At 49.9% G+C, this 18636-nt stretch overlaps 1 protein-coding gene and 1 long non-coding RNA gene across 3 annotated transcripts in view; both read right to left on the bottom strand.

Annotated features, from left to right (window-relative positions):
• Window positions 1-2829: 2829 nt before the first annotated feature.
• Window positions 2830-18636, bottom strand: part of ITGAX (integrin subunit alpha X) — a 30758-nt gene continuing 14951 nt past the window's right edge. For both annotated transcript variants that reach the window (XM_032243306.1, XM_032243308.1), the window contains 16 exons: window positions 16845-16975; window positions 16550-16713; window positions 16259-16413; window positions 15533-15664; window positions 15371-15444; window positions 14662-14803; window positions 10594-10710; window positions 10431-10510; window positions 10249-10332; window positions 5401-5479; window positions 5197-5304; window positions 4999-5082; window positions 4685-4798; window positions 4442-4543; window positions 4060-4170; window positions 2830-3202 (listed from right to left, as the gene is read on the bottom strand). In XM_032243306.1, coding sequence (XP_032099197.1) covers window positions 3104-3202; window positions 4060-4170; window positions 4442-4543; window positions 4685-4798; window positions 4999-5082; window positions 5197-5304; window positions 5401-5479; window positions 10249-10332; window positions 10431-10510; window positions 10594-10710; window positions 14662-14803; window positions 15371-15444; window positions 15533-15664; window positions 16259-16413; window positions 16550-16713; window positions 16845-16975 — 1776 coding nt within the window. In that variant the 3' untranslated portion in view covers window positions 2830-3103. The remainder of the gene's footprint in view (window positions 3203-4059; window positions 4171-4441; window positions 4544-4684; window positions 4799-4998; window positions 5083-5196; window positions 5305-5400; window positions 5480-10248; window positions 10333-10430; window positions 10511-10593; window positions 10711-14661; window positions 14804-15370; window positions 15445-15532; window positions 15665-16258; window positions 16414-16549; window positions 16714-16844; window positions 16976-18636) is intronic.
• On the bottom strand, window positions 10717-12770 carry LOC116526714. The gene is made up of 3 exons (XR_004258235.1): window positions 11580-12770; window positions 10928-10929; window positions 10717-10813 (listed from the first exon to the last, which is right to left on the bottom strand). It is a non-coding gene; the product is annotated as an uncharacterized LOC116526714 (long non-coding RNA).

Here is an 18636-nt window from a genome sequence, read left to right as displayed (position 1 = left end):
AGCAATGATATTATTTTTTAATCACAACTTCCATATGTTTGAGCCATTGATCCATTTGGTGATTCAGGGATCTAACACAACACAATGCCCAACCCTGAAACTGTAAATGCAATGAACATAAACAGTAACACACAAAGGAAGAATATCAGAAAAATAACACCTTGTCAGCCGGGCACGGTGGTTCACACCTGTAATCCTAGCACTTTGGGAGGCCAAGGCGGGTGGATCACGAGGTCAGGAGTTCAAGACCAGGCTGGCCAACATGGTGAAACCACGTCTGTACTAAAAATACAAAAATTAGCTGGCCATGTTGGTGCATGCCTATAATCCCAGCTACTCCAGAGGCAGAGGCAAGAGAATCGCTTGAACTTGAACCTAGGAGGCGGAGGTTGCAGTGAGCCAAGATCACACCACTGCACTCCCACCTGGGTGACAGACTGACATTCCATCTCAAAAATAATAATAATGACAATGGACATGGTGGTCCATGTCTGTAGTCCCAGCTACTTAGGAGGATGAAGCAGCAGGATCACTTGAACCCAGGAGGTGGAGATTGCAGTGGGCCAAGATCATGCCACTGCACTCCGACCTGGGCAACAGAATGAGACTGCCTCAAAAAATAATAATGAAATAAAATAGAAAATAACAACTTGTTGCCTGAATTTAGACAAGAGTTCATTGCCATCCCTGGAGTCCACATGCCACACAATTATTAAGGATGCAACACTGTTTCTGTGCAAATCAGTTTCAAATGTTTGAGATATATGGATTTCTTGCTCTTTTTCTCTAAAGCCTACCACTTAGAAAACCATTGACCACCAGCGGTTCACAGAACATATTTTAAGAAACATCACTCTAGGGTCAATTTTTTTTTTTTTTGAGATAAGATCTTGCTTTGTTGCCCAGGCTGGAATGCGGTGGTCCAATCACAGCTCACCGTATTCTCAACTTCCCAGGCTCAAGTGATCCTCCCACCTCAGCCTCCCAAGTAGCTGGGACTACAGTCATATGCCACCATGCCCGGTTAATTTTTAAATTTTTTTTAGAGGCAAGGTTTCAATATGTTGCCCAGGCTGGTCTCAAATTCCTGAGCACAAGCAATCCTCCCGCCTCAGCCTCCTAAAGTGCTGGGATTACAGGCATGAGCCACTGTGCCCAGCCACAAAGGCTGAATTCTTACAAAGTCTCATCATCTGCCTCCCTACCTGGGGAAACTGAATAATAAGTAGTTATCTTGGGGACTCAAAAGCTTCACGATCCACAGGGATTTGGGACCCTCTGCTGATGTATGGGAGAGATATCTTTGGCTGGAGGTAAGGGCCACTTTCCATCTTCCCTTCAAATCACTCAACTGCCTCGCTTCTGATTTCCTAATTGAAACATCCACACGGTGTGAGTTCCTTGCTGGTGACAGTTGCAGTGGCATCACTCGAGGTCGGGAATGGCTTGCCCTGTGTGGCCCCAGCTCAGTGCCAGGCACCATGATGAACTTTATGCCAGGATGGTGGCATAATAACAAGAATGATCTTATTGCGGGCAGCAGCTCTCAATGCGGCACCCCAAAGCCCCCTTCAATCACTCACTATATGCAGACAGAGTGCCTTTCAACACATCCTAGGACTTGTAGGAAACACTTGTGAGTACTGATCACTCCAGCGACCTTTCCAGGGGGAGGAGTAACCACTGGGGTTGTCCCTTCTCTATCCTTTGCCCCCTCCACCTCACAGCTCCACCAGCTTTCCATCGGCACCAGCCCTGAGAATGGAGTGAGCCGATTAAGGGGTCAGGTTACTCCTAAGAAGGATATTCACAACCCTACTCTGGTTAATTTCCTGTCCTGGCCCCAGGCCTCAGGGCTAACCAGGGCCCACCTTGGTAAAGGGATCGCATGGCTGTCATCCTTCAGGACCCACATCCACAAAAGGCCTTTTTTTTAGACCTCTGACATATTTCCCAAGAGCAGTAGATGCATCTTTTTGTGCATGTTTTAATTTATTGACACTAACATTTAAAGTACACTCTTTAAAAATGATCATATCCTGGCATTTCTTCATTTACTATATTTGTAGCCTCAAAAAATAGAAGTGGTTTGGTCTGTTCTGCCCCTGGGGCTGGGTGAGCTGCAGTCACACCCTGGCCATGTCCCTCCCTAGGGGGTGCTCCTCCCTTCCAGCCAGCAATGCTGCCCAACGCTGGAGGCCATCTCTGCAGAACCCAGCACACTGGCATCTCACTCCCAATTCAGCCTGGGAAATCGTGAGTGAGGGCCCCGCGACGAAGCCATGAGCTGATGCTGACGTGACATTAATTCACTGAAAACGATGGTGATAGGGGCCACAGAGCTTCTCACGCCGTGTGCCCTGAAGTCCCCACTCTGGGATAGAAGGGGACTTCTCATGTGATGCTGGAGAGTTCAGACATTGTCCTGAGGGTAATGGGGAGCCACTGAAGATGGGTGGGATGAGTAGCGTGTTTAGAACTGTATTTTAGAAAGATCCGGCCGGGTGAGGTGGTTCAAGCCTGTAATCCCAGCACTTTGGGATATCAAAGCAGGTGGATCACCTGAGATCAGGAGTTCAAGACCAGCCTGACCAATATGGTGAAACCCCGTCTCTACTAAAAATACAAAAGTTAGCCCGGCATGGTGGTGCATGCCTGTAATCCCAGCTACTCAGGAGGCAGAGACAGGAGAATCACTTGAACCCAGGAGGCAGAGGTCACAGGAGCCAAGATCACACTGCTGCACTCCAGCCTGGGTGACAGAGCAAGAATCCATCTCCAAAAAAGAAAGAAAGATACCATGCCTCATGGGGGAAGAGAGACGGAAGCCTGAGGGTATTGTCCATGTATTTCTAGGTAGAAATTGCAAGTCAAACCCTTTGGGGGACACGACAGGGACCCTCTCCTAAGGGTTTCCAGTTGGAATCTTGACAAGACACAGGCCCTTTCCCAAGCAAGATGCTCCTCCCAAAGACAGGAAGCAGGCTGATCCCAGCCTCTCTTGGTGCGATGGTTCCTCCCTGTCAGGCCTGACAGGTAAGGGTAAGTAAATGTAGAAACCTCGAAGGGGAGAGGAAGTCCAAGGCCAAGAGGGGATCATCTCTCACTGGGCAGACTGAGGGTCTGATGTTCTGTTTTCTGGGGCAATTTGTCCATTTGCCTCCTCCATCATTTCCTTGTACTGACGCTTGAAAAAGCCAACCTGTGGGGGAGGATAGAGAAGAAACTCAGGAAGTCCATTCAGTGGAGGAGAAGAAGACAGGACTGAGGGAGACTGAGGGATCACTATTCTGGAATCCCTGCTAGGCTCAAAGCACTGCGCTAGGAAATTTACATGCATTGTGTCATCTAGATTTAGCCAAAAAAATTCTTTTTTTTTTTTTTTTTTTTTGAGACAGAGTCTCACTCTGTCACCCAGGCTGGTGTACAGTGGCACTATCTCAGCTCACTACAACGTCCGCCTCCAAGGTTCAAGCGATTCTCCTGTCTCAGCCTCCTGAGTAGCTGGGATTATAGACACGTGCCACCACACCCAGCCAATTTTTGTATTTTTAGTAGAGATGGGGTTTCACCATGTTGGCCAGGCTAGTCTTGAACTCCTGACTTCAAGTGATCCACCTGCCTCAGCCAAAGTGCCGGGATTACAGGCGTGAGCCACCGTGCCTGGCCTAGATTTAGCCAAAATTCTCTGAGCTGGGTAGAGTCACCTTCACTTTGAGAAATCAAGGCCCAGAATGGAGTAGACACTGGCCTACAGTCAAAGACAAAAAGAATCTGTGGTGATGTCAGCATTCAAACTGGGTCTGTGCTTTTATATGATAATCTGCTGTCGAGAGAAACTGGAGAAGAGCGGGAAAGAAAGGCAGAATGTTTAGAGGAGGAATGAGAATCACAAAGTAGGGGGCTGCTGGGGGCAGGCGATATTGCAGGTGGGAGGCAATTTCTCATATGAAGCGACCCTGCAAGAACGTGCCTCTGCTTCAAAGTGAGCTCCTTCTCACTCTGCAAAAAGGTTGGGACCAGATGCTGGTGGGGTCCAGCGTGGCAGAAAACACTCACTTTGTACAGTGCGGCTGTGATGAGCCCCAGCAGCAGCAGACCCCCCACAGAGCTGCCCACGATGAGGGGTGTGGGGTTGTGGATCTCGTACTTCTCCAGCACCGTCACTGTCTGAAGTGGAGGTGACCCCATCAGAAAGCGCCTGTCCTCCTGCCATCCCAGACTCCCCACGGGTTCCCCAACCTTTAACTCCTTGGCCCTGCTCCTTGGCCCTGCTCCAAAGGGTGAGATGCAGCAGCACCCATGCCCTTAGGGACAGCTGTCCTGCCCAGAGACCTTCACCCTCTTCCCCCCAGGTTTGCAAAAACACCCCCCAGCACCGCAGATGGAGCCCCAGGGGCCCTCTTTCCAGCCTGGCCGCTGCCCCCACCACAGTCTCTACCTGAGCGCTCATAAATGCCTCCTGTCCCGGAAGCTGGGAGTACACGGATGTGTCGAATGTAATTTCAGCCATACTCACGACCGATACCTTCTTCTGCGATGTCTGTAAAGGGGTTGGGGAAACCTGTGGAACTGGCTCTGGGGAGACTCAGAGCTCCGGGGATGCCCTGGCTTGCAGATGGGCACAGACACACCAGGTCCTGCCTGAGTCCAGGGCAGGGGCTCTGCCATTGCACCCACACACCTGGCGGACCCAGCCAAAGCTGAGGTTGCCCTTCAGGGTGAAGTCCAGCTCCTCCTGGACACTGAAGGAGGGGATGTCACAGCGGAACCGCAGGCAGCCAGCAATGGAGCAGTCCTGGGGGCAGAAAAATCGCATCAGGCTGAGAAAGATGAGTATGAAGGTCGGAGGGAGCATTACTCAGTGTGATTTGAGGGCAGCGGCCGAATCTGAATGCAAAAGGCTAGTTCAACAGGATGGACGTGGAACATGAACTCCTGGGTGAAATTTCTCTGATGTGCTGCCTGCAATGAGAGCTGGCCCAGAGCCCTCCTCACCAGCACAGGATTCTTCTGAATGTGCGCCAGGAAGTCAGACACTGGGGGTGCGATTTTCTCCGAGGAGCACCGAAGGGATGGGTCCTGGGGGAAAACGCAGAGAACAGGCGTCTCAGCTGGGACCTCAGGGACTCATGAGGGGCACAGCGAATCCAGGTAAAAAGTGCATTCACAGAGCCACACACAGTCCTTGAGTACCTGGGGATGGGACACCTCCACCTCCGTCCACACAGCCTCCTGATTCAGCTCCACAGGCACCCAGAAGTTGATGCTGACTGGCAGGTCCCTCTGTCCGAGGTTGCTGACCTGTACAAAGGGCGGTGAGGGCAGAGCCCACGCCAAAGCCCACAACCCTCCCCAGCCTCCCGCCCCAGCCCAGGCTCCTGTGTCTCCACCACCTGCCTGGTATCTGTGTGTGGCCACACGGCTTTCCTTCTCCTCGGAGGCTGAGAAGTTGAAGTACTTGGTGGATTGTTCGTGGCTGGAGAGAGGAGAGGCATTGGTGGATGTGAACTACCACGGGGCCTCTGCAGGAGGCATTGGCTGAGGCATGAGGGGACAGGTGGGGCCTTGGCGTGTCCTAGAATGGGGGCTGTGGCTGAGTTAGGTTAAAAGAGAGTTTAGAGGCCAGGCACGGTGGCTCACGCCTGTAATCCCCACACTTTGGAGGCTGAGATGGGCAGATCACCTGAGGTCAGGAGTTCGAGACCAGCCTGGTCAACATGGAGAAACCCCGTCTCTACTAAACATACAAAAATTAGCCGGGTGTGGTGGCGGGTGCCTGTAATCCCAGCTACTCAGGAGGCTGAGGCACAAGAATTGCTTGGAGCCAGGAGGCAGAGGTTACAGTGAGCTGAGATTGCCCCACTGCACTCCAGCCTGGGCAACACAGTGAGACTTGGTCTCAAAAAAAAAAAGAGAGTTTAGAAAAGCAGGGCTGGGCTTCTAAACAAGGGCTAAGTGGCTGAGTGCAGTGGCCCAGACCTATAATCCCAGCACTTTGGGAGGTCGAGGTAGGAGGATCACTTGAGTCCAGGGTTCAAGATCAGCCTGGGCAACATAGTAAGATTCCATCTCTACAAAAAAAAATTTGTTAATTAGCCAGGCAGGGTGGCACATATCTGGAATCTCAACTCCTTGGGAGGCTGACGTGGGAGGATCACTTGATTCCAAGAGGAGTTCAAGGCTGCAATGAGCTGTGATCACACCACTGTACTCCAGCCTGGGCAACAGAGCAAGACATGGACTCGTAAAAAAAAAAAAAAAAATGGGTGCAAAGAGCTCGTAGCTGCCTGCAGTGGGGCTGGGCAGTGGGTACAGTGAACGGAGAAGAGAGAGCTCTGCCACTGACCAGCAGGAGAGCAGGGGCCAGGGCCTGCCTCCACCCCACCCTGCGCTTTCCTTCCAGCCCTTCGTGGAGATATAGTATGCCAGGGGCTGTTGAGCAAATGCTATTGAGCGTTGCCCCTTCTTGGTCCCCCACAGGCGTCCCCCCGGGTCCTTTTCTCCCATTTCCTTGGCTTTTCTGGGCCTGGGGCTTGGAGGTAAGGGAGGGCCCACAGCAGGCTCTTCATAGGGTCTCAGTTTAAGGTCCCGAGCCCTTCTTGGGCACAAGCCTGGAGACCCAGTGGCCAGTTGTGACCATCACACCAGTGGCTGGTCTCACTTCTGCCTCACTGCTTCACTCTTCTGGCACCTGTCCTCTAGCTGGCATAGTCCAAATGCCAGCCCACCACACCTACTCTGGGGCCTCATTCCTTCTCTGCCAATTTTTTGTAGAGATGGGGTCTCACTATGTTGCCCAGGCTGATCTCGAACTCCTGGCCTCAAGCGATCCTCTCACCTTGGCCTCCCCGCAAAATGCCCCAACCTGGCACTCCCTGTACCCCAACCCACAGGGTTACATCTGCCATGTGTGACTGAGCTGTGGGCCACACATGCCTAGAGGAGGTGAGCTCTGCCAGTGGGGCCCCTGTCAGCAGGTGTGAGAGCCTGGGCACAGCCCAGCACACAAGCTCAGAGCGTGCGCATGGCTGGGAGCCCCCACACGCGCAGGTGCAGGTGAGGGTGGAAAACACCAGGCAGAGGAGAACATCCAGCAAGGCTGGATGTTCTGATTTTGATCACACATAATAGGGGCTCAGTAAATCTTCGTTGAATGTGTATTGAACGTATGGGAAATAACCACACTGCTGTGCCTGCCACACAGCAACTTTGAGGAAGGCATTGGCTGAAGGGAGGTGTCTGCTCAAACTTGACCTTTCAGTTTCAAGCACCTTATCTCACCCTCCCTGGCAGTAGTTCAAGGCCCTGTGTTTTTGTTGTTGTTTTGTTTTGTTTTTTGAGACAGAGTTTTGCTCTTGTCCCCAAGGCTGGAGTGCAATGGCACAATCTCAGCTCACTGCAACCTCTGCCTCCCGAGTTTAAGTGATTCTGCTGCCTCAGCCACCCAAGAAGCTGCGATTACAAGCACCTGCCACTACACCCAGCTAATTTTTGTATTTTTAGTAGAGATGGGGTTTCGCCATGTTGACCAGGCTGGTCTTGAACTCCTGACCTCAGATGATCTGCCCACCTCAGCCTCCCAAAGCGGTGGGATTACAGGTGTGAGCCACCGTGCCCGGCCAGCCCTGTCTTTTTAACCAGCTTCTCCCTGACATACAGCCTCTGTGGCAGGCAGGTCATCTGTCCCTATCCTTCCCTAAGGGTACTGGGAAGAGGAGGAGGGGCTTCTAAAAGCCCTGCAGGGTACAAGTGTTTTCCCAGGACAAGAAGAAATGACCTGTCCAGATACCAACGGCCCCTCGATGCTGTGGACCCTTCCGTGTTTAATTGACGCCTCTCCTTCCAAGGGGCCCTAGCCCCATCTCAGGAACCCACATCCCCTGCACCCCTGCAGTACAGAACCACATGGCCCTAGATGGGATTCGGGCTGGGACCAGGATAACTTTGCTCCCCAGTGAGGCTTAGAAGAATATCAAAGGTAGGGATATGTCTCATATCTCCTGGGGAAGCCAAGAGAATGTTGGTGCTTTTGAGAAAGGCTTTTAACCTCTATTAAAACTGGGATATAACAATATTATTATTATCATAACTAGACAACAATAAACATTTGTTGATGGCTGGGCATGGTAGCTCATGCCCATAATCCCAGCACTTTGGGAAGCCAAGGCAGATGGATCAGTTGAGGTCAGGAGTTTGAAATCAGCCTGGCCAACATGATGAAACCCTGTCTCCACTAAAAATACAAAACTTAGCTGGGCGTGGTAGTGCATGCCTGTAATCCCAGCTACTCCAGAGGCTGAGGCAGGAGAATCACTTGAGCTTGAACCTGGGAGACGGAAGTTGCAGTGAGCCAAGATCATGCCAATGCACTCCAGCCTGGGCAACAGAGCGAGAATCTGTCTCAAAAATAAATAAATAAACAAATGAACATGGGAAAAGGACACTAACAGATACTTCTCAAAAGAATACATATATGATGTTTCAGTAATAAAACATTAACTAAAAGGTAAAATAAAAAGAACATTTTACAAGTGGCCAAAAAAAAGTATGGAAAAAATGCTCAGCATCACTAACCATCAGAGAAATGCAAATCAAAACCTCAATGGGAAGCCATCTCACACCAGTCAGGGTGAATATTATTAAAACGTCAAAACAACAGATGCTGGTGAGGCCGCAGAGAAAAAGGAACCCTTCTACACTGCTGGTGGGGAAGTAAATTAGTTCAGCTACTGTGGAAAGTAGTCTGGACATTTCTCAACAAACTTAAACACAGAGCTACCATTTGATCGAGCAATCTCATTACTGGATATATCCCTCTCTTTCCCCAAAATAAATCATTCTACTGAAAAGAGACATGCACTCATATGTTCACAGCTGCGCTACTCACAATAGCAAGGACATGGAATCAACCTAGATACCCATCGGTGGAACACTGGATAAGGAAAATGTACATATACACAGTTCATATACACCACGGAATACTATGCACCCACGAAAAGAATGAAATCATGTCCTTTGCAGTAACAGGGATGGAGCTGGAGTCCATAATCCTAAGAAAATTAGGGTAGGAAGAGAAAAAAAATCACCCATGTTTTCACTTACACGGGGGAGCTAAGCATTGGGCACACACGGACATAAAGATGGGAAGAACAGGCACTGTGGACACTGGAGCATGCAGGGAGGATGTGGGTTGAGAAACTGCCTATCGGGTCCTGCGTTCACTACCAGGGTGGTGGGATTCATAGTCAAAACCTCCGCATCATGCAATATTCCCATGTAACAAATCTGTACAGGTACCCCCTGATCTAACATCAAAGTTGAAATAAAAATTTAAAAAATAGCCCGGGTGTGGTGGCTCACGCCTGTAATCCCAGAACTCTGGGAGGCCAAGATGGGCAGATCACCTGAGGTCAGGAGTTGGAGACCAGCCTGCCAACATGGTAAAACACTGTCTCTACTAAAATTACAAAAATTAGCTGGCCGTGATGGTGTGTGCCTGTAAGCCCAGCTACTCCAGAGGCTGAGGCAAGAGAATCGCTTGAACTTGAACCTGGGAAGTGGAGGCTGCAATGAGCCAAGATTACACCACTGCACTCCAGCTTGGGCAACAGACTGAGACTCTGCCTCAAAAAAATAATAATAATAAAATGAAATAGAAAACAACAACTTGTGCCTGAATTTAGACAAGAGCCCATTGTCATCCCTGGAGTCCACATGCCACACAATTATTAAAGATGCAACACTATTTCTGTGCAAATCACCAGTTTCAAATGTTTGAGATGTGTGAGTTTCTTGCTCTTTTTCTCTAAAGCCTACCACTTAGAAGAGCATTGACCACCAGCGGTTTGTAGAACATGTTTTAAGAAACATCACTCTAGGGTCAATTTTTTTTTTTTTTTTTTGGAAATAAGATCTTGCTTTGTTGCTCAGACTGGAATGCGGTGGTCAAATCGCAGCTCACTGTATCCTCAACTTCCCAGGCTCAAGTGATCCTCCTGCCTCAGCCTCCCAAATAGCTGGAACTACAAGCACATGCCACCGTGCCTCGGTAATTTTTATCAAGGATAAAAGGAAATAAAAAAAAAAAACAAAACAAACGTGTTGACTGGTAAGTGCTGCCGGCAATATTATCTAACACCCAAAACCTAACACGTCTGAGGTGTTCGGCTGCTGCAGGGGACAAGGTCTACCCCCATCAGGGTGAGAGACAAGAGCCCCTTTGCCTGTGGCGGGGCGCCTGCTGACCTGCTGGCCACGGTGTACACGGCGTACTTCACAGGGAGCTCCAGCTGGAAGGTGGTCTTGCTGGTCCTGGGGGTGTTGTTCTCACTGGAGAAAGAGGAGAGACCCAGTTGCCAAAGGCCCCAGAGGAGGAGGATGTGGAGTGGGGATGGAGATGGCACTGCCCCTGGCCTGGCCCGGCTCACCTGCTCACATTGGCTACCAGAAGCAGCCGGTCTCCCAGGACAGCCTTGGGGGAGATGTCGAAGGTAACCAAGAAGGTGATCTGAGGAAAGGCACTGAGGAGGTCACAGAGCAGTCAAGACAGGGCGGGGAGGGGAGCGGCGAGGGAACAGAAGCCGGGCTGACCTGGGCACCCTCACGGAAGATGAGGTGGTTGATTCTGCAGCTGGTGCTCCAGGTGCCCTGGCTCCCAGCTGGGGCGCTGTCACATGTCAGGCGCAGGGAGCGCAGCTGTCCCTGTTTCTAGGCACAAGAAAAAGTAGAGGAGTATTAGTTGAAATTGAAAGCAACGGCAAAAACCACAATTACTTTTGCATCAAACTACTATAACAGTATTCCAAAGATACTCCGTAAAGCAGTGATGAAGCTTTCTGGGGCCCACCTTAAGGTATGTTTTTGTTTGTTTTTTGAGACCAGGTCTCACTCTGTCACCCAGGCTAAAGAGTAGTGAGGCAGTCACAGCTCACTGCAGCCTCAAACTCCTGGGCTCAAGCCAACCCCTCACCTCAGCCTCCCGAGTAGCTGGGACTATAGGCACACACCACCATGCCTGGCTAATTAAAAAAAAAAAAAATTTTTTTGAGATGGGATCTCACTATGTTGCCCAGGCTGGTCTTGAACTCCTGGCCTCAAGCAGTCCTCCCATCTTGGGCCCCTCAAACACTAGGATAACAGGTTTAAGCCATCATGCCCAGGCAAGGTTATGTTTTTAAAATCTCCCCCATAGCTATCTGGTCAAACTTTCTTCAAAAGTAGAAATCTCAAATTTATTAAAATGTTCACTTTTTTATTGTTATTTTAAAGGCCTCTTATTATGGAAATTTTGAAACACATTCAAAAGCAGAGAGACTAGAAAATCAACCCCCATATAGCCATCACTCATTTTAAGTAACCAACATTTTTCTACTCTTGTTTCTACTCTGTTCTCTTTCTGAATACTTTAAAGCATGTCCCAAACATCATATTTGTGGGAAGTAGAAAAGTTCCTCTTTAAAGTTTTCTTTCTTGTTAAAGAATAAATTTGCTAATAACTCTTTGTTAAGCCCTTATCCTATGTAGCTGTTCAGACATGCCATGCTTACAGGCACGTAATACATTCTATATCCTTGTACTTTAACAAGATATCTGTGCTGGATGTGCTCACAGGCAGGTCCCAGCTGGCAGCCTATGCCCATTACCTGTCTAAAAAAGTTTTAAGTTGTTAGCCAATCAGGTTTTAGTTTAAATTGTGAGGTCTGGCTCCAGCCAACGGAGATCAGACACAGCAGTAAGGACGACCCCAAATGCATAGGGATAAATATGACTGCTTTTCCTTCGTTCATTGTACTCTGGTGGCAAGATGGCTAGTGAGAGTACCCTTCCTGCAGTCCAGGAAGTAAAAATTGCGTTGCTGAAAGATCCTTTGTCTCAGTGCTGATTTTTCTTTGTGGCACTGAGTATCTGTTTCCAGCAATATTGTTTCATCTAGAAATAGTATACACCACCAACAGATAAGGGTATTTTAAATGTAACCACAAGACCCAACAAATCACAGTCAACAAAATTAACAATTACTCCTTTATATACCAATTTACCAGTTATGCTCTATTTTCTTAGATTGCCTCCAAAAATGTTACTTTACAACTCATGTATTAAAATCAATATTCAACACATTACATTTGGTTGATAGGTCTAGGGTCACTTTCAATGACAATGATCACCCCTCACAGGCAGAGATGGCCTTTCCTGGTGTGTTCTTTGATACCAAAGTGTGCCTGTGTAGGGAATACGAGACTAAGAGAAACAGAGCAGATTAACAACCAAACATTATGTGTGGACTTAGCTTGAATTTTGGTTCAAATAGACCAGAGGTAAAAAGATATTTTTGAGACAATTACAGAATTTTGACTATTATCTTAATACCAAGGAACCACTTATTTCATTGGGTGTGATAATGGTGTTGAGGTCATATAAGATGTCCTCATTGGTTAGAACTATAGAGTGTGTCTTTGTCTGTTCCCTGCTGCTATAACAGATTACCACAAACCAGGTAATTTATCAATAGAAGCTTCATGTTTCTGGGCACTGGGAAGTCCAAGAGCATGGCACCAGTATCTGGTGAGGGCCTTTGTCCTACGTCATCTAACAGCAGAAGACAGAAGGGCAAGAGATCACATGTGAGAGTGAGAGGGAAAGGGGACCAAACTCATCCTTTAATTAGGAACCCACTCCTGGGCTGGGCACGGTGCCTGTAATCTCAGCACTTTGGGAGGCTGAGGCGGGTGGATCACTTGAGGTTAGGAGTTCAAGACCCGCCTGACCAACATGGTAAAACCCTGTCTCTACTAAAAATACAAAACTTAGCTTGATGTGGTGGTGGGTGCCTGTAATCCCAGCTACTTGGGAGGCTGAGACACAAGAATTTCTTGAACCTGGGAGGCAGAGACTGCAGTGAGCCAAGACCATACCACTGCACTACAGCCTGGGTAACAGAGCGAGACCTCGTCTCAAAAAACAAAACCAAAAAAACAAAACAAAACAAAAAAAACCACCCTACTCCTGAAATAACTAATCTACTCTCAAAATAATAGTATTCATCCATTCATGAGGGCTTTGCCCTCATAACCTAATCACCCCTTAAAGGCCCATCTTTCAACACTGTTGCATTGGGAATTAAGTGTTCAACGCGTGAACTTTTGTTGATGCATTCACGTCATAGCAGAGTGAATAAGGAGGAGTACAATGACCCCCATGCCTGAGATTAGCTTTAAAATAATTCAGCATGTCTGGCACAGTCTGTAACTCGTGTCTGTAACTCCAACTCTTTGGGAGGCTGAGATGGGAGGATTGCTTGAACCCAGGAATTAGAGACCAACTTGGGCAGCACAGTAAGACCCCCACTCTACAAAAAGATTAGCTAGCTGGGCATGGTGGCGCATGCCTGTAATCCCAGCTACTCAGGAGGCTGAGGCAGGAGAATCGCTTGAACCAGGGAGCCGGAGGTTGTGGTGAGCTGAGATTGTGCCATTGCACTCCAGCCTGGGCAACGGGGGGAACCCTTGTTCAAAAAAAAAAAAAAAAAAAAAAAAAGCCAGGTATGGTAGTTTGTGCCTATAGTTCTAGCTACTCAGGAGGCTGAGATGGGAGGATTGCTTGAGCCCAGGAGGTCGAGGCTGCAGTGAGCCGTGATTGTACCATTGCACTCCAGCCTATGTGACAGAGCGAGACCCTGTCTCAAAAATAAATAAATAAATAAATAAAATATGTTAGCAAAGGAGAAAAACTGAAACAAATGTGGCAAAATGTTGCTAATTGTTGAATCTGGGTGATAAGTTTTGGGGAGGTTTGTTGTAAATGTTTTAAATTTTTCATAATAACTTTTTTTTGAGACAGAGTCTTGCTCTGTCACCAGGCTGGAGTGCAGTGGCACAATCTTGCCTTACTGCAAACTCTGCCTCCTGGGTTCAAGTGATTGTCCCACCTCAGCTTCCCGAAGAGCTGGGATGACAGGCGCACACCACCACACCAGCTAATTTTTGTATTTTTAGTAGAGATGGGGTTTCAACATGTTGGCCAGGCTGGTCTCGAACTCCTGATCTCAGGTGATCCACCTGCCTTGGCCTCCCAAAGTCCTGGGATTACAGACGTGAGCCACTGCACCTGGCCATAATAACATTTTTGTTTAAAAAAGTCTGGTTCTCTTTGACTCCCTGTGGTCCTGGTTCTATATTCTAGCGCAGGGATTGGCAAACGACAGCCACTACCTATATTTATACATAAAGTTTTATTGTATCTCAGGTATATTCATTTATAATCTCATTCATGTCAACGGCTGCTTTCACTCCGCAACACCAGAGGTTAGCATTAAGGTTGCCATGCCTTAATGCAGAATGACCAGTAAATTCAAGCCCTTGCTTCTACAGAACAGCATTTTTAAGTAGTTGAAGGATGAGATACGTTTTCCTTTAAAAGAGGAATATTGACATGATATGGAGTAGAAAGAAATTTGGGCAGGATTCCCTCTGTCTCCGCATTCGTAGCCTCTCAGGAAATCATTCCTGTTAGTGTCCTCAAACTGCGATGCCCGAAGTTGAACACCACAAGAGCAGAGGCAAGCCCCAGCTGGCACAACCACCTCCAGGCCCCCTCCTGAACTGCACAGGAATATATGCTGACACCCAGCCCAGCCACCTCCTCCTTCCCCAGAGGGAGCACCTGGCCCTGTGCCACGTGGCGGTAGGACAGTCCCGCCGGGTGAGAGAAGGTGATGGTGGTTCCGTAGGAGTCTTCCCCGTCGTTCCACACCATCACTTCTGCATTTAGTTCCAGGTTACTCCCCACCAGCAGGGTCTTCAAGCTGGGTATCGGGGAGGGGAAGAAGATGATTCTGTGACTGAGGCTAGAAATAATCTGGGAATAAAATGGGTTGGGTGGGGACATGGGAGATAGACAAGGGACAGGACACCTGGGCTCTTCTTCTTCTTCTTCTTCTTTTTTTTTTTTTAAGAGACAGAGTCTTGCTCTGTCACCCAGGCTGGAGTGCAGTGGTGTGATCATGGCTCACTGCAACCTCCAACTCTAGAGCTCAAGCAATACTCAAGCTTCAGCCTCCCAAGTAGCTGGGACTATAGGCACGCTCCACCACACCCAGCTGACTTTTCTGTTGTTGTTTTGTTTTTGTAGAAATGGGATCTCACTTTGTCACCCAGGCTGATCCCTAACTCCTGGCCTCAAAAGATCCTCCCGCCTCAGCCTCCCAAAGTGCTGGGATTACAGGCACGAGCCACCGTGCCCAGCCAGGACACCTGTTTTGAGTATAGGATGAGACAATGTTAGGGAGAGCCAGGGACAGGAGTCCCAGGTTCCAGGAAGGAGGCTGGGGTGCCAGGGCACGTCTAAGGCGGGGTGAGGCGGGGGCACTCACCCTGGGAAGCTGAAGGAGATGCCGAGATCATCCTGGCAGATATGGTCGGCTCCACAGTTCTTCTCAAAGGGGAGCTGCGTGGGAAGGCAATGGAGGGTTTTCTCTGAGACCCAGACCCCACACTGTGCGCCCTCTTTGGGAGACCCCAGCGCCAGGACTCACGGAGGCTGTGAAGTATCTCTGAGCATCTACGGCCAGCATAGGCTGCAGGTTTCTGAAGTAAGGGAGGGGCTCACCCACCAGCGTGAAGTTCAGACGCAAGGTGATGGGAGTCACGGAGTCCTCCACGCAGGCCTGGGGGATGGGCATGGGGGAGGGAGGAGGGTAAAGGGAACACTGTGCAGAGCTGTGCTCACCACCACCACCACCCCCACCTGCAGTTCTTTTCCAGCTCCCACCTGGCTTCCCCTTCCTTCAGGGCCTGCTCAGCGTCACCACCTCCAGGAGGCCTCCCTGATGCCCTCTCAGTTCTCTCCCCTGGTTTGTCTGTTTTTTTCTCCTCCCCACAGACCTCCCAATCAGCAATGACTGTTTTGGCCACTGCTCTGTCCCTGATCCTCAGGGCACAGCCTGTCTTTGAGGAGCAACTTGATAAATGCGTGTCCAGTGAATGCCTGAAAAAAAAAAAAACCCCAGCCGGAAGCCCCAGACCTCGTTCTCAGGCTGCCCAATTCTCTTTCCTGAAATCCAACCGTGTGGCCCCTGGCCGCTGCAGCAGATCTCATCACTCGTTGGCTCCCTCACTGGCTAACGTGCAGTAAGCACCTCCTGCACGCTGGTCCCGTGCTGGGCTGAGCCACAGGGAGGCTGGAACGCAGCCTGTTCTCTCCTGCCCTGCCCTCTGTCAGCCCCAGTGTGGCCGCCACCCACGCCTGTGCCCAGTCGCACCGGGAGCAGCAGATCGAAGTTTTCACAGTGTGTCTTCAGCCCGAGGACTTGGACTCGGCTCAGACTCCGGCTCTTTGTTTCTTGGAAGGTGGCGCGGGGACTCAGGCGGCCAGGGTCGAGGGCCAGGTCCAAGGTCACAGAGCTTTGGAGGTCACCTGTAGGTGGTCGCAGGGATGGTGTTGAGAGAGACAAAAACCCCTGGGGTGGACAACGTGCAGGATGGGAGACAGGCTTCCAGGGCTGGGGGACTCCAGAGGTCAGGGCATCCTGGGTTGGAGGGAGAGGACTCACGGCTCCCGAGCAGGTTCTTGGAAATGTTGTCAATGTAAAGGCAGATGCTGGCGTGTCCCAGGGGCTGGTCAGAGACCTCCTGCTCCCGACACTCAAACGCAGACCGGGGGATCTCGGCAGGTATGAACTGCATGCTTGCCCTCACCCAGAGCACAGGTCTGGTCCTGCGGACAGAGCACCGACCTGAGCACAGCCCCTCAGCTCCTGGGAGCACAACAGGGGGTGGGGTGAAGGGTGGGCGCCCCGGTCTGAACCTAGAACCACCCGGGGAGCGTCCAAGGAAGGCTGCTCTCACCTGAGCAGGAGCACCTGGCCCCGGGCCCCCACCGCCAGGTCCACCAGTCCATCCTGGGTGAGGTCCTGACCGCCGCTCAGCGCCTGCCCAAAATACTGCAGCCTAGGGGAGAGCTGGGAGCCCGCGATCCGCTGGCCAGAAGAGAAAAGGGTGAATCAGGCTGGAAGGCTAAGGAAGAACTTGGAGATAAGTAACAAGGGGAATATGGAGGTAGGGCCGTGGGGGAAGGACAGAAGGGGTGAGATGTGAACAGATGTCACCAAGAAGAGCCTGACAAGAGGAGGTAGGGGTGGGGAGATGGTTGCTAAGAAAGAGCTGTAGGAGTGGAGATTGGAAGGGTGCCCTGGTGACCCGAGTGTCATTCATTCAGTCTCTAGTTCCAATTCTGACTCCTCCACCTCTGAGCCACGAGGCGGGGGGCAAGGACTCAATCTTTCTGTGCCTCAGTTTCCTCATCTTTCATATAAAGATACTATGAGCTCAGAGTTTAGCTGTGCACAGGAGAGGAATTCCTATGGTTCTCAGAACAGCACCAGGAACATAGCCAGCAGTCCATAACATATCACAATGAGTATTAAGGCTGCAAGGACCTCAGCGCTCGTCCAGCCTCACCTCCCTCATTGCACAGATGCAGGAGAAAGGTGGGGACAGCGCCAACCCACAGAGCCTTTAAGAGGCTGACTCCAGACCTAACACCAGACCCTCCAACCCCAAGCCCAAGTCCCTTTTTTGTTTCTTGCTGTCACTCTGTCTCTTCAAAGGACAAGAAAAAGCTAGGATGGGTGGGGAGTGGTTACAGCCACACCCAGATTCCACCCTCCTGGGCACTGCCTCGCCTGTGGAATGTATCCCCTTCATTCCCAGTGCTCATGCTATGCCCAGTCCCTGAAAGAATGTGCCCTTTAAATCTCTGTGCAACCCTGAAGCTAGCAGACACTAAAAGCAATAATAATGGGCCAGGCGCGGTGGCCACGCCTGAAATCCCAGCACTTGAGGAAGCCAAGGAGGGTGGATCATCTGAGGTCAGGAGTTCCAGACCAGCCTGGCCAACATTGTCGAACCCCGTCTCTACTAAAAATATAAAAATTAGCTGGGCATGTTGGCACACACCTGCAATCCAAGCTATTCAGGAGGCTGAGGCAGGAGAATAGCTTGAACTCAAGAGGTGGAGGTTGCAGTGAGCAGAGATTGCACCACTGCACTCCAGCCTGGGTGACAGAGCGAGACTCTGTCTCAAAAAGTAAGTAATCATATGGGCCGGGAACACTGACTTGTGCCTATGGTCCCAGCTACTCAGGCGGCTTTGGCAGGGTGATCTCTTGAGCCCAGGAGTTTGGGGCTACAGTCAGCTATGATTATGCCACTGCACTCCAGCCTGAGCGACACAATAAGACCCTGTCTCTAAAAAAGAAAAAGAAAAGAAAAAAGAATAATAATAAAATTTAAAAAGAAATTGACCAATCACTGAGGGAGTCCAGAAAAGCTCGGTGTACCCCCTCTAAATCTAAAATAAAAGCTCAAAAATAAAAATTAAAAAATTTGGTTAAAAACACTAACGATTGGCCGGGCGCGGTGGCTCAAGCCTGTAATCCCAGCACTTTGGGAGGCCGAGGCGGGTGGATCACGAGGTCAACAGATCGAGACCATCCTGGTCAACATGGTGAAACCCCGTCTCTACTAAAAATACAAAAAATTAGCTGGGCATGGTGGCGTGTGCCTGTAATTTCAGCTACTAAGGAGGCTAAGGCAGGAGAATTGCCTGAATCCAGGAGGCGGAGGTTGCGGTGAGCCG

This window comes from Sapajus apella, unplaced genomic scaffold (genome assembly GCF_009761245.1).
Source record: "Sapajus apella isolate SASKATOON/1434 unplaced genomic scaffold, GSC_monkey_1.0 scaffold51, whole genome shotgun sequence".
Lineage (NCBI taxonomy): Eukaryota > Metazoa > Chordata > Mammalia > Primates > Cebidae > Sapajus > Sapajus apella.
This window is presented reverse-complemented; position numbering and strand designations above follow the sequence as displayed.